Source organism: Mauremys reevesii, linkage group 19 (genome assembly GCF_016161935.1).
Source record: "Mauremys reevesii isolate NIE-2019 linkage group 19, ASM1616193v1, whole genome shotgun sequence".
Taxonomy (NCBI): Eukaryota; Metazoa; Chordata; order Testudines; family Geoemydidae; genus Mauremys; species Mauremys reevesii.
In genome coordinates this window covers 2762305-2776786 of record NC_052641.1, presented here as the reverse complement: position 1 = coordinate 2776786, position 14482 = coordinate 2762305, and the positions used below count along the sequence as shown (strand labels likewise).

The 14482-nt window shown below is 45.5% G+C and overlaps 1 protein-coding gene across 5 annotated transcripts in view; it reads left to right on the top strand.

The window, feature by feature from the left end:
* The window catches only part of NOXA1 (NADPH oxidase activator 1), a 40882-nt gene that overhangs the window by 4211 nt on the left and 22189 nt on the right, over window positions 1-14482 (top strand). For 2 of the 5 annotated variants that reach the window (XM_039506706.1, XM_039506707.1), the window contains exons 2-3: window positions 3541-3623; window positions 13011-13119. In XM_039506706.1, the coding sequence (XP_039362640.1) occupies window positions 3541-3623; window positions 13011-13119 (192 nt within the window). Of the gene's footprint in view, window positions 1-159; window positions 178-2576; window positions 2874-3540; window positions 3624-13010; window positions 13120-14482 lie in introns of those variants that run through there. The other 3 variants (XM_039506710.1, XM_039506708.1, XM_039506709.1) reach the window with 3 other exon arrangements.

Sequence of the window (14482 nt, the reverse complement as noted above, 5' to 3'; positions counted from 1 at the left end):
CCCCGCCGTGTGCTGGGTTCCTGCCCCTCCTCCTCCTCTCCGTCCCTGCCTCCCTGCCGGCTGATCAGCTGATGGCCCTTGCGAGGGAGGGGGTCAGGAAGGAACAGAGTCAGCCTGCTCGCTGCTGCCGGCGGAGGCAGAGAAGAAGCGGGGGCAGAGCCTTGAGGAAGGGGGTAGGTGGGTGGAATAGGGGCATATCCCCTCCAGCCCTCTGCCCTGACCCCCCCCCCCCACACACCCAGCCCTCTGCCCTGAGCTCTGCAGCCCCGCACACCCCCCAGGCACCTGCCCTGAGCCCTGTACCCCCCTCATACACACCCAGCCCTCTGCTTGACTCCTTCACCCCCCCCCCCACGACCCCAGCCCTGACTCCGGCACCCCCCACACATACCCAGCTCCCCCCCCCCACCCTGACACCTGCACCCTCTCACATGCCCCCAACCCTCTGCCCTGACTCTTGCACCCCCACACACATACCCAGCCCCCCCATACCCTATGCACCCCCACATCCTGACTCTTGCACCCCCACATCCCCACCCCACCCTGAGCACCAAAGGGGAGCTCCTGCCCCTGCCCCGCATTCCCACCTGCACCCCTCGCACCAAATGGGAGCTGCCCAGGTAAGTGCCTCACACCCAAACCTCCTGCTCCAACCCTGAGCCCCCTCCCTCATTCTAGCTCCTGGCCAGACCCTTCACCCCCAGCCCTGTGCTCAGTGCACTCCCACCCTCAGCTCAGTGCAGAGAGAGAGGAAGAGAATGGGCCAGAACCAGGGAGAAGATAGGTACCCACTGTATGTGGGCAGGGCTGGGACCCCAGACCAGCAGTGGGCTGAGTGGGTCCGGCAGCCGGGATCCTGGTTGGCAGGAGCTGGCAGATGGAACCCCTGAGCGGCAGTGGGCTGAGCCACTCAGCTCACTGCCGGTCTGGGGTCCCGGCCGCTGGCCCCACACAGCCCGCTGCCGGTCTGGGGTTCTGGCTGCCGGACCCTTGCCAGCCGAGGTCCCAGCTGCAGGCCCCGCTCAGCCCGCTGCGGGCCTAGGTGAACAGAACCCTAGACAGGAGCAGGCTGAGCAGGCCGGTGGCATAAGATCAACATTTAAATTTAATTTTAAATGAAGCTTCTTAAACATTTTGAAAACCTTGTTTATTTTACAATACAACACTAGTTTAGTTATATAATATATAGACTTGTAGAGAGAGACCTTCTAAAAAACATTAAAATGTATTACCGGCACGCGAAACCTTAAATTAGAGTGAATAAATGAAGACTCAGCACAGTATTTCTGAAAGGTTGCCAACCCCGGTATAGATGGACGAAGACAATCTACATATACTAGCAACTTAACATTTCATTTTAATCTATTCTAACAATTGAATTGTCTATATACACAATAGTATCTTTTAACACCTCTTTGAAGTCCACTCACCAGTGAATTGCTCAAGGGCTCTGATCTTAACTGATCTGTCAATGTCACATTAATGTTAGTTGGTCATTTATACTCTCCAATGGAATAATTTCACAAATATTGCATTTTTACAGGAATTCTCTCTAGGTCTCCTGGCCACAGTCGAGTTTATTTTGTTCTAGATGTCTAACAGTGTAAGCATATGCAGTGCTGGAATGGATAGTGATGGGTTTAGAAGGAGCCCTGCAGCAGCACAGGTCCCCGGAATAATTCTGCCTGACTCAGCAAAACTTCTTCTAAGAGGAGCAGCTGAAGTGGGGCTCTGTCACTCTTTGGAGGTGGACAGTGTGCTTCCCTTGTGCCATCTTAGTTTACCTGGCCAGTGCAAGGGAAAAAGGAAAAAGCATGGAGAGTCTAGACTAGCACCAGGGGCAGCTCTAGCAATTGCGCCACCCCAAGCAGGGCGGCATGCTGCGGGGAGCGCTCTGTCGGTCGCCGGTCCCGCGGCTCCGGGGGACCTCTTGCAGACGTGCCTGCGGAGGGTCCGCTGGTCCTGCGGCTCCGGTGGAGCATCCACAGGCACGCCTGCAGGAGGTCCACCCGCGCCGCGGGACCAGCAGACCCTCCGCAGGCACGCCTGCGGCAGGTCCACCAGAGCCGCCTGCCGCCCTCCCGGCGGCATGCCGCCCCAAGCGCGCGCTTGGTGCAGTGGGGTCTAGAGCCAGCCCTGACTAGCACAGTTTGCATTTCTCTGTGTGATTGTCATGTACCCCTGTAATGGGATTCATAGACCCCATCCCTGGGCTAGCAGAGAAAGAACTAGTCCTTTGTCTAAGGAAGGGCCACATCTGTTTATATTGATTGCAAGAGAACACACAATGGGGTAGAGACAACTGGAAGGGAAGGGGTGGGCTTGCTCCTGCTCTATAATAAAAAGTCAGTTGCTGAAAAAAGCAGAGAGGAAGGAGGTGTGTAATGGGAGAACAGTGCCTCTTTGAGGCTGAAGGTATATTTTACTCCAGTGAAGGGAGAAGCCTGGCTGGAAGGGCTGTGTGGGCCCTGGGAAGGGTGAAGGGACAGAGCCATGAAGTCCTGCAGACCAGAGAAGGAACTGATTGTGCTTTGTGTGGGTCAAGTGAATGTCTGATATTTTCTTCTTGTAGGTTAATACAACAATGTGGAAAAACTGAGGCAGAGTGGTGTACCTCATGGAGAGCTGCAGTGACCCTCTGAAAGCCCCACATGGGTGTGCAAATTCAGGGAAGGGAGAGGGCCAAGGAGCCTTCCTGACCTTATAGCCCTGTGTAGTGTGAGGGCAAAGTCTGGCTTGGGTCTGTGCTTTTCAACAGCCTTGACACAGCTCCCTTTTCAAATGCACACCGTTCCAGTCTAAACTGTGCACAGAAAATCCAGGATTTCAGGCCTCATCCGTTCTCATCTGCATTTCACTTATTTAAAATCACGGTAAAGGAGATGCACCCCTTACTTTCCAAAAACACATACTAACTAAAATAACCTTCCTGGATGGGATTCTGCTTTGACACCCACTGCCATGAATTAAGGTTACCACAGCTATTCAATGGCTTCCTTTATTCATCTGGGAAGTAGGCCCATCTGTGGGTTTAAGATAAGCAGGAATACTGACTTTTATATGTATGGTGAGGACTCTTTCCACTTTCTCCTTCACATCCCCCACTCTCCATCCTATCGCCACCTGCTTTCAATGATCCCCTCTCAAACCAAGTAGTTCCCAAAATGATTCTCCCCATAGCTCACCTGTGTCTGCTCGCAGTGGCCAAGAACAGGCTATACAAGGTGCTTCCAGGTGTGATCAGCCAATTATGCTTCAGGCAAATAGGCCTTCAGATTCCTGGAGCTGCGTTACACAATCCTGATTCCTAACAGCGTTATTTTAGGAACATTCCATCACTCTCTTCTGGGACTGGTTCTAATCTGCAACATATCATTTTGATTGTTCACATGCATTCTCCCGCACACAGGAACTGCTCCTGGGTTTCAGCCACCATGCCTTTCCATAGCTCTAACAAATGCCTTGCAATCACATCTGTCAGGCACTGGCTCTGTTATCTGGTTTAGCTAACTTTTGTCATGTCTGTATTTTTCTTCTTAGGCCTTTGATAAAACAGTTACCAAGGACAACCATCTAGCCGTTGGCTTCTTTCAAAGAGGGTTTGTCTGTCTGCAGTTAGAAATGTAAGTGTAATGCTTGTTCATTTCACTTTTTGCCTCTCTTTCTTTAATGATATTTCACCTTTCTGAAGTACATTTTGTCCAGCGTTCTCAATGCACTTTGCAAATATCAGTTAAGCCTCGGAAGATCTTTGTCAGTTAGGTCAGTATAATCTCCATGTTACAGTTGTGGAGGCTGAGGTTTAGAGAAGGGAAGTGACTTCCCCAAGGCCTCACAGTGAATCAGTGGCATAGCAAGGTACAGAACACAGACTCTGATTACCATGCTGCATTATATGTGTACTCAGACACCCCAAAGGCAAAAGTTAATAAACTTAAAGACCGTATAACTTGTAGACATAGCACATACACCCTCTCGAAAACTCTGGTATCTGGGTCCATCCAGAATCTTCCAGCCATTGAGCAAAGACCAGAAACATAGAAGTCACCATAGTAAATCAGACAATTGATCTATCAAGTCTGGTATCCCGCTTCCCCAGGAAAGACTGTTTACTATGGCTGTCAATTAATCGCAGCTAATTCACACGATTAACTCAAAAAAAGTAATCGCGATTAAAAACATTAATTGCAGTTTTAATTGCACTGTTAAACAATAGAATACCAATTGAAATTTGTTAAATATTTTGGATGTTTTTCTACATTTTCATATATATTTTATTCTGTGTTGCAATTGAAATCAAAGTATATATTAATTTTGATTACAGAAACCTGGTGGAGTGGGGACAATCAATGGGACACAATCATTCCGGAGTACAAAATATATCAGAAGGACAGAACAGGTCGTGCGGGCGGGGAGGCGGATGGGAGGAGTGGCACTATATGTGAAAGAAAATGTAGAATCAAATGAAGTAAAAATCTTAAATGAATCCATGTGTTCTATAGAATCTCTATGGATAGTAATTCCATGCTCTAATAAGAATATAAAAGTAGGGATCTATTATCGACCACTTGACCAGGACAGTGATAGTGACGATGAAATGCTAAGAGAGATTAGAGTGGCTATCAAAATAAAGAACTCAATAATAGTTGGGGATTTCAATTATCCCCATATTGACTGGGTACATGTCACCTCAGGACGAAATGCAGAGATAAAAAATTTCTTGATACTTTAAATGACTGCTTCTTGGAGCAGCTGGTACAGGAACCCACAAGGGGAGAGGCAATTCTCGATTTAGGTCTGAGTGGAGTGCAGGATCTGATCCAAGAGGTAACTATGGCCTGGTCTACACTACAAGTTTATCTCTAATTTAGCAGCGGTAAACCGAATTAACCCTGCACCCGTCCAGACAACGAAGCCCTTTATTTCAATGTAAAGGGCTCTTAATATCGATATCTGTACTCCACCCCGACGAGGGGAGTAGCCTGAAATCGGTATTGCCATTTCAAATTAGGGTTAATGTGGCCGCAATTTGACGGTATTGGCCTCCGGGAGCTATCCCACAATGCATCATTGTGATCGCTCTGGACAGCAATCTGAACTTGGATGCACTGGCCAGGTATACAGGAAAAGCCCCGCAAACTTTTGAATTTCATTTCCTGTTTGCCCAGCGTGGAGCGCTGATCAGCACAGGTGACCAAGCAGTCCCAGAATCAAAAAAGAGCTCCAGCATGGACCGTACGGGAGATACTGAATCTGATCTCTGTATGGGGAGATGAATCTGTTCTATCAGAACTCCGTTCCAATAGACGAAATGCCAAAGGATTTGAAAAAATCTCCAAGGCTATGATGGACAGAGGCCACAACAGGGACTCAACATAGTGCTGAAACTTAAGGAGCTGAGACAAGAGTACCAGAAAGCCAAAGAATGAAATGGACACTCAGGGAGGGAGGGGCGACTGACGACTGTAGCTATCCCACAGTTCCCACACTCTCCAAAAACCATTTGAATTCTTGGCTGAGCTCCCAAAACCTGAAGGGTCAAAAAAATTGTCGCAGGTGGTTCAGGGTATATGTCGTTGCCCCCTCTCCCCCGCGTGAAAGCAAAGGGAAAAAAATCCTTTCTCACCTTTTTTCGATGTCACCGTATGTCTACTGGATGCTGCTGGCAGACGCGGTGCTGCAGCGCTACACAGCAGCATCCCCTTCCCTTCCCTTGCCTTGCGGACAGCACACGGTACAGTAGGACTGATATCCGTCATCGTCGTCCTGTGAGTGCTCCTGGCTGGCCTCAGTGAGGTTGGCTGGGGGCGCCTGGGCAAAAATGGGAATGACTCCCAGGTCATTCTCTTCTTTAAGCTTTGTCTAATGGAGATTCACTCCTGCCTGGAATATCATAGCAGCTGGAGGCTCCCCTCCCCTCCCCCCTTTGATCTCTGCTTGCTGAGGCAATAAAGTCAGTGTTGTTTCGTATTCATACATTCTTTATTACTTCATCACACAAATTGGGGGATAACTACCATGGTAGCCCAGGAGGGGTTGGGGAGGAGGGAAGCAACAGGTGGGGTTGTTGCAGGGGCATCCCCTAGAATGGCATGCAGCTCATCATTTCTGCAGGATGTCTGGGGCTCTGACCCAGGGCGGCCGTTTGCCTCTCTGGTTCTTTAGTAGGCTTGCCTGATATTCTGGGCAGGATTGACTCTCCATTAGACAAAACTTAAAGAAGAGAATTACCTGGGGCGTCATTCCCATTTTTGTCCATGCGCCCCCGACCAACCTCACTGAGGCTGGCCAGGAGCACCCATGACAGCAGCAGATGGTACAGTGTGACTGGTAACCGTCATTGTCAACTTGCAAAAGGCAAGGGGATGCTGCTGTGTAGCGCTGCAGCACCGCGTCTGTTAGCAACATCCAGTAGACATACGGTGACAGTGAAAAAAGGCTGAACAGGCTTCATGGTTGCCGTGCTATGGCGTCTGCCAGGGCAGTCCAGGGAAAAGGGCGCGAAATGATTGTCTGCCCTCTGCCGTTGCTTTCACAGAGTGAGGATTGAGTGACGACATTTACCCAGCCAGAATCACTCGCGACACTGTTTTTGCCCCATCAGGCATTGGGATCTCAACCCAGAATTCCAATGGGCGGGGGAGACTGCGGGAACTATGGGATAGCTATGGGATAGCTACCCACAGTGCAACGCTCTGGAAGTCAACGCTAGCCTCGGTACATGGACGCACACTGCCGAATTAATGTGCTTAGTGTGGCCACGTGCACTCAACTTTATACAATCTGTTTCCAAAAACCGGTTTCTGTAAAATTGGAATAATCCTGTAGTGTAGACATACCCTAAAACAGGACCGCTTGGAAACAGTGACCATAACATAATAACATTTAACATTCCTATGGTGGGAAGAACACCTCAACAGCCCAACGCTGTGGCATTTAATTTCAGAAAGGGGAATTATGCAAAAATTAGGGGGTTAATTAAACAGAAATTAAAAGGTACAGTGATTAGAGTGAAATTCCTGCAACTTGCATGGACACTTTTCAAAGACACCATAATAGAGGCCCAGCTTAAATGTACACTCCAAATTAAAAAACACAGTAAAAGAACTAAAAAAGAGCCACCGTGGCTTAACTAATATGTAAAAGAAGCAGTGAGAGATAAAAAGGCATCTTTTAAAAAGTGGAAGTCAAATCATAGTGAGGTAAATAGAAAGGAGCATAAAAACTGCCTAATTAAGTGTAAAAATGTAATAAGAAAAGGCAAAAAGGAGTTTGAAGAACAGCTAGCCAGAAACTCAAAAGGTAATAACAAAATGTTTTTAAGTACATCAAGAAGCAAGAAGCCTGCTAAGCAACCAGTGGGGCCCCTGGACGATCGAGATACAAAAGGAGCACTTAAAGACGATAAAGTCATTGTGGAGAAACCAAATGAATTCTTTGCTTCAGCCTTCACAGATGAGGATGTTAGGGAGATTCCCAAACCTGAGCCAGCTTTTGTAGGTGACAAATCTGAAGAATTGTCACAGATTGAAGAACAAGTCACCGGGACCAGATGGCATTCACCCAAGAGTTCTGAAAGAACTCAAATGTGAAATTGCAGAACTATTAACTATGGTTTGTAATCTGTCCATTAAATCAGCTTCTGTACCCAGTGACTGGAAGATAGCCAATGTAACACCAATATTTAAAAAGGGCTCTAGAAGTGATCCTGGCAATTAGTTGAAACAATCATAAAGAATGAAATTGTGATACACATAGAAGAACATAAATTGTTGGGCAAAAGTCAACAAGGTTTCTGTAAAGGGAAATCATGTCCTACTAATCTATTAGAGTTCTTTGAAGGGGTCAACAAACATGTGGACAAGAGGGATCCAGTGGACATAATGTACTTAGATTTCCCTCACCAAAGGCTCTTGCGTAAATTAAGTTGTTATAGGATAAGAGGGAAGATCCTTTAATGGATTGAGAACTGGTTAAAAGACCGGGAACAAAGGGTAGGAATAAACGGTAAATTTAAAGAATGGAGAGGGGTAATTAGTGGTGTTCCCCAAGGGTCAATCCTAGGACCAATCCTTTTCAACTTATTCATAAATGATCTGGAGAAAGGGGTAAACAGTGAGGTGGCAAAGTTTGCAGATAATGCTAAACTGCTCAACATAGTTAAGACCAAAGCAGACTGTGAAGAACTTCAGAAAGATCTCACAAAACTAAGTGATTGGGCAACAAAATGGCAAATGAAATTTAATATGGATAAATGTAAATAAATGTACATTGGAAAAAATAACCCCAACTATACATACAATATGATGGGGGCTAATTTTGCTACAAACTAATCAGGAAAGAGATCTTGGAGTCATCGTGGATAGTTCTCTGAAGACGTCCATGCAGTGTGCAGCAGCAGTCAAAAAAGCAAACAGGATGTTAGGAATCATTCAAAAAGGGATAGAGAATAAGACAGAGAATATCTTATTGCCCTTATATAAATCCATGGTACACCCACATCTTGAATACTGCGTACAGGTGTGATCTCCTCATCTCAAAAAAGCTATACTGGCATTAGAAAAGGTTCAGAAAAAGGCAACTAAAATGATTAGGGGTTTGTAATGGGTCCCATATGATGAGCGATTAAAGAGGCTAGGACATTTCAGCTTCAAAAAGAGGAGACTAAGGGGGGATATGGTAGTGGTATATAAAATCATGAGTGATGTGGAGAAAGTGAATAAGGAAAAGTTATTTACTTGTTCCCATAATATAAGAACTAGGGGCCACCAAATAAAATTAATGGGCAGCAGGTTTAAAACAAATAAAAAGAAGTTATTCACACATCGCACAGTCAACCTGTGGAACTCCTTGCCTGAGGAGGTTGTGAAGGCTAGGACTATTACAGAGTTTAAAAGAGAACTAGATAAATTCATGGAGGTTAAGTCCATTAATGGCTATTATCCAGGATGGGTAAGGAATGGTGTCCCTAGTCTCTGTTTGTCAGAGGGTGGAGATGGATGGCAGGAGAGAGATCACTTGATCATTACCTGTAAGGTTCACTCCCTCTGGGACACCTGGCATTGGCCACTGTCGGTAGACAGGGTACTGGGCTGGATGGACCTTTTGTCTGAGCCAGTATGGCCATTCTTATGTTCTTATGTTATTTGCACTGTAAAATGATAAACAAAAGAAATAGTATTTTTCAGTTCACCTCATACAAGTACTGTAATGCAATCTCTTTATTGTGAAAGTGCAACTTACAAATATAGATTTTTTTTGTTACGTAACTGCACTCAAAAACAAAACAATGTAAAACTTTAGAGCCTACAAGTCCACTCAGTCCTACTTCTCGTTCAGCCAATTGCTAAGACGAACAAGTTTGTTTACATTTACGGGAGATAATGCTGCCTACTTCTTATTTACAATGTCACCAGAAAGTGAGAACAGGCATTTGTATGGCACTTTTGTAGCTGGCATTGCAAGGTATTTACATGCTAGATATGCTAAACATTTGTATGCCCCTTCATGCTTCGGCCACCATTCCAGAGGACATGCTTCCATGATAATGACGCTTGTTAAAAAAGTAATGCATTAATTAAATTTGTGACTGAACCCCTCGGGAGAGAATTGTATGTCTCTGGCTCAATTTTACCCGCATTCTGCCAGATATTTCATGTTATAGCAGTTTCGGATGATGACCCAGCACATGTTGTTTATTTTAAGAACACTTTCACAGCAGATTTGACAAAACACAAAAAAGGTACCAATGTGAGATTTCTAAAGATAGCTACAGCACTCGACCCAAGGTTTAAGAATCTGAAGTGCCTTCCAAAATCTGAGAGGGATGAGGTGTGGAGCATGCTTTCAGAAGTCTTAAAAGAGCAACACTCTGATGTGGAAACTATAGAACCTGAACCACCAAAAAAGAAAATCAACCTTCTGCTGGTGGCATCTGACTCGGATAATGAAAATGAACGTGCATTGGTCAGCACTGCTTTGGATTGTTATCGAGCAGAACCCATCATTAGCATGGACACATGTCCCCTGGAATGGTGGTTGAAGCATGAGGGACATATGAATTTTCACTTCTCAGAGTTCAAGCAGCAGAGAGTGACTGTTCCTTCTTGTCAGGGGTTTATATTCTCTTCCCCCAGAGTTCAAGCTGATGGGATGAGTTAACCCGCAGGTCTACTCTCCCTGAGTGTGAGGGGAAGCAATTAACAGTCTTTGTTCTTTAATGTTTCAGTGAGGCTGGCAGACCAAGTCATGGTACAATGTATTCAGATCAATTCACTTGGGTATTATTATAGATCAAAGTAATGGTTAGATGAATGAGTGTATTGGGTTTTTAAACTTCATGAAAACCAATGGGATGTTATTTGCATTGTTTTCACTTATCTGTTCCTGTTACAGTGTAATAGCAAACATCTACATTGTGCACACCTCTGTAACTTAATAACCCATCAAAGAAATCTTGTGAAATGCTAAAGAAGGAGTTAAGGACTTTAACAGAAAATGCTAATTTCAAAGCAAGTGGCCATTATGTCTGATGGTTCAAGGTCAAAAGATTAAATGCATTCCCCACTCTCCATCACCAAAGGAAAAGCCCATGTGGGAAGAGACACTGACAGCTTTATGTCTGCACTGTTTGGACTCTTACAGGGAAGTGTACTGGATGCAAAGCAGAGATCCCCAGAGACAATCTGGGTTCCCTGAAAGACTTTGGGGAAACCAGACGTTTATTACATCACTGGCACCATTTGGAGTTACAAACTGTGACTCACTTGTGCATATATTTTACCTGCTTTAACCTCAATAACTCTCATTTCCCTTTCCTAGCTAGTTTACTACAGAATTGGCTGCCAGCCTTGTCTTTGGTGTAAGATCTGGAGCACCAGTTGATCTGGGGGTGACTGGTCTCTTGGGACTGGGAGAAACCTGATGTGATGTGGTTTGGGATTTAAAGAATCTTTTATCACAAAGTTGAGTTTGCCAGGGTGGCAAGACAGACTGGAGAGTCTAAGGGGACTGTCTGTGATTCCGTGGTTAGCCTGGTAGAGTGATCCAGGAGTTCACATTTGTTACTGGCTTGGGGAAATGTAATTATAGACCATACCACCGGTTTGGGGTGTCTGCCCTTGTTTTCTGACAGTCTGCCCTGAGGTAGGCACTCACAGTCATGAGCCACCCAGACAGCGTGACAGTTTCACAATGGCTCCTTTGTGGGTCTTCTTGGTGGGCAGAACCTAACACCTTCTGTAGGAAGCCAGTATTTCTACATTAATTAATGCTCCTTTCTGTTTGATGATTTACACAATTACATCTGATTACAATGCAAACACCTCATACAATCTTATGTACCCTTACGGGGTACAGATGTTATAAGTAAGATTAATACATGCAGCATCCTACAAGCCTTCATAAAGTCTAAACAATAAACACATTCTTATAAATCTAAGTCGTATTTTAACAATACTAACACACAGGTGAGTTAGACTGGTTTCCAGCTGTGCATCTGTCAGTGTTCAGTGAGGCCTGGGGCCTTGGCATGAGCTGGCATCTGGGCTCCTAGCAACACATACCTCACTCCCCTTCCCCCCGTCCGTATTATGATTTTAGTTGTCCCCATCGGGTGACCTTTGTGTCTCTGTGGCCACTCCACACTCACACCTTCTCTTCAGGAGGGTGGCCATTGCCATTCCTGTCGGTCAAAACGGCTAAGCCAAATTCTGCTCTGAACAACACTGGGGTAAATTCAGAGTAGAGCTGGTTGGAGGAACGTCGGTGGAATCATATTCTGTTAGAATGTACTGTTCCATTGAGAAGTTCATTTAGGAAGAAAAGGGGGAAAGGTTTAGACAATGTCAAAACAAAACATTTCAATTCTTCATTTTAAAAAGACTATTCATTTTGATTTTTTTAAATTCTGTATAGAAATTAAATGTTTTCAGCAACTTGAAATGAAACAAAAATTCCTTTGCAGAGAACTTCACATTTTTCAAATTTGGAATGAAGTCAAAGTTAGAACTCTGGAATTCATTCTCCAAGCAGAACTTCCATCCTCTGCACAGCTCTAATTCAGAGCAATTCCATTTGTAGTCAGTGGAGTTCCTCTGTATTGATACATACATTGTTCAAAAAAGATTGATTGTCAGGGTTTGTCTACACAGCAAAGACAAACCCCCAGCTGGCCCCTGGGGGAGGGATAGCTCAGTGGTTTGAGCATTGGCTTGCTAAACCAAGGGTTGTGAGTTCAATCTTCTAGGGGGCCATATAGGGATCTGGGGCAAAAATCTGTTGGGGAATTGGTCCTACTTTGAGCAGGGGGTTGGACTAGATGACCTCCTGAGGTCCCTTCCAACCCTGATATTCTATGACTCAGGCTCATGGGGCTTGGCCTGCAGGGCTATTCCGTTGCTGCATAGACTTCTGGGTTTGGCTACAACCTGAGCTCTGGGACCCTTCCACCCCATAGGGCCCTGGAGCCCAGACTCCACCCCTAGCCCATAAGTCTACACTACAGTTAAACAGGCCAGAATCCAAGACAGCTGGCACAGGCCAGCTGCAGGTTTTTCTCAGTCCCTTCCCCTTTAGTTGGGAATTGTTGTCCAATATCAGCATTACCCTTCAGCGCTTTCTTTTTCTCTTAAATTTCTGCAAGGGTAAAGCTAGGGTAAAATTGCAAGGGATCCCAATTCCCAATTCCCATAATTGGAGCATAATGTGAAGTTTCTACAGTTAGCAAGGAACTGTTAGTCTTTCCACTTTCTCCCATCTCCTCAGTATCATGACAGCATTTTGGATGTCAAAAGTTAACAGACTCAGACAGTGGGATAACACCAGATCATCATGGAGGAAAAGGAAACAATAGTCTAAATTTAGGGATTCCACATGTTTCTCCAGTGAAGTTTCCTCTAACCCAGGCTGCTGGGAAGAGAAGAATCCTCTTTGGTTCCTGAGCTTGATACTTTTCCCTGCAAATTTGGGGATTCAGTTCTCATCTTTATCTCTATCCTTGTGCACTGCAGGTATGAAGAAGCTCTGTATGACTTCAGAATGGCCCTCACTCACCTGAGAAATAACCCTTTCATTGACTACAAACAACTGGGACTAAGGCACATGCTCTGTGCCTGGGAGGTGAGTTTGTGGGTGGGTAGAAGATAGGTCTTTACTTATCAAGAATGGAAAGCCAACCAGATGCTTTCCAAGCTGTGTCCATCATAATTTCCGTGTTTGACAGTAAAATCCTGATGTCCAGATGCATATGAGGATATCAGTGTGCTGCCAGTCCAACTTGCACAATATTAGCACTGCTTTGGAGCTTACCCGCTAGCTTGGGAAAACTGGGAGAAAGTGGTCTAATTCCAAAATTCAAAGAATATTTGTATATTGAGAGAGTGAGATTGTTGAGTTGCAGTTAATCCAGTTAAGGAGTAGAGAGTGGTTCCTGAGAGGCATGGGTTTTTCCTTAAATTTCATCCCAGTAGAATCCATATCAGTATTGCAATGAGCTAAAGATGCCATCTTTGGCCAGACTGAGGTCTCTGTAGAGATCCCTTGAGACCAATACCAGTGTTGTGCATAAATTTTGAGAATGGAAGCATGAACAAAAACCACATATCCATGTTCCTGTACACAGAAATGTCACATTAACTGCTGCTTATCACAGGTCCACCTGCCACGGATTCACAGGGCTGGTCTATGCCCCACGCTGTAACCCACCCCTTGGGAGTGACCCTTTAGTGGGCTGGGCCCCAGGGAACCACACAGTTCCACAGAGCAGGCTGTAGTCTCTCAGTGGTCCCTGTTTCTTTCCATGGCTATCTGCAGCAAATCCAGCCAAGCCAGATGCCTACAGGAGGCTGGTAAGTTTGCCAACCCTCCAGGGTTGTCCTGGAGTCTCCAGGAATGAAAGATTAATCTTTAATTAAAGATTATGTCATGTGATGAGACCTCCAGGAATACATCCACCCAAAACTGGAAACCCTAAAGGTTGGTACTGTAGCCAGTCAGAGCACAAGGCTCACAGTGAGTACTTGCAGCAACACAGGCAGCCTTTTCAAAACAAGGTAACAAATTTATTAATCACCTGGCTACAGAATCTGAGAGTTCTTAAATTAGCACAGGAAAGTAAAAGTTAAGGCATAGTCTGTCCTGGCCGCGCCAATGCAATGAAAGCTGTTTTCAACTCCCGTTCTGGCTCTGGTTCTTTGCCTTCATTCCATATGAGAGCTGCTGAGTCCCTCCACAGGGCAGCCCTTATTCCAGCCACCTGACACCTTTTTGCCTTTGTTCTCCATCTGAGTTCACATGTTCTGCCTGGGGGGCGGAGTTCCTTCTATTAGGTGTCAGCCATTCAGTCTTCAGGGTGGGGCAAGGGGTGGGGGTGGGGGTCTCATTGTCTCTTCACATCCTCTATTGACCTGGATTAGTTTCAACCTGTTCTTTAATGACCCAGCACAGCAAAGTGACACACATACCTCATAACTCCCGAGCTGTT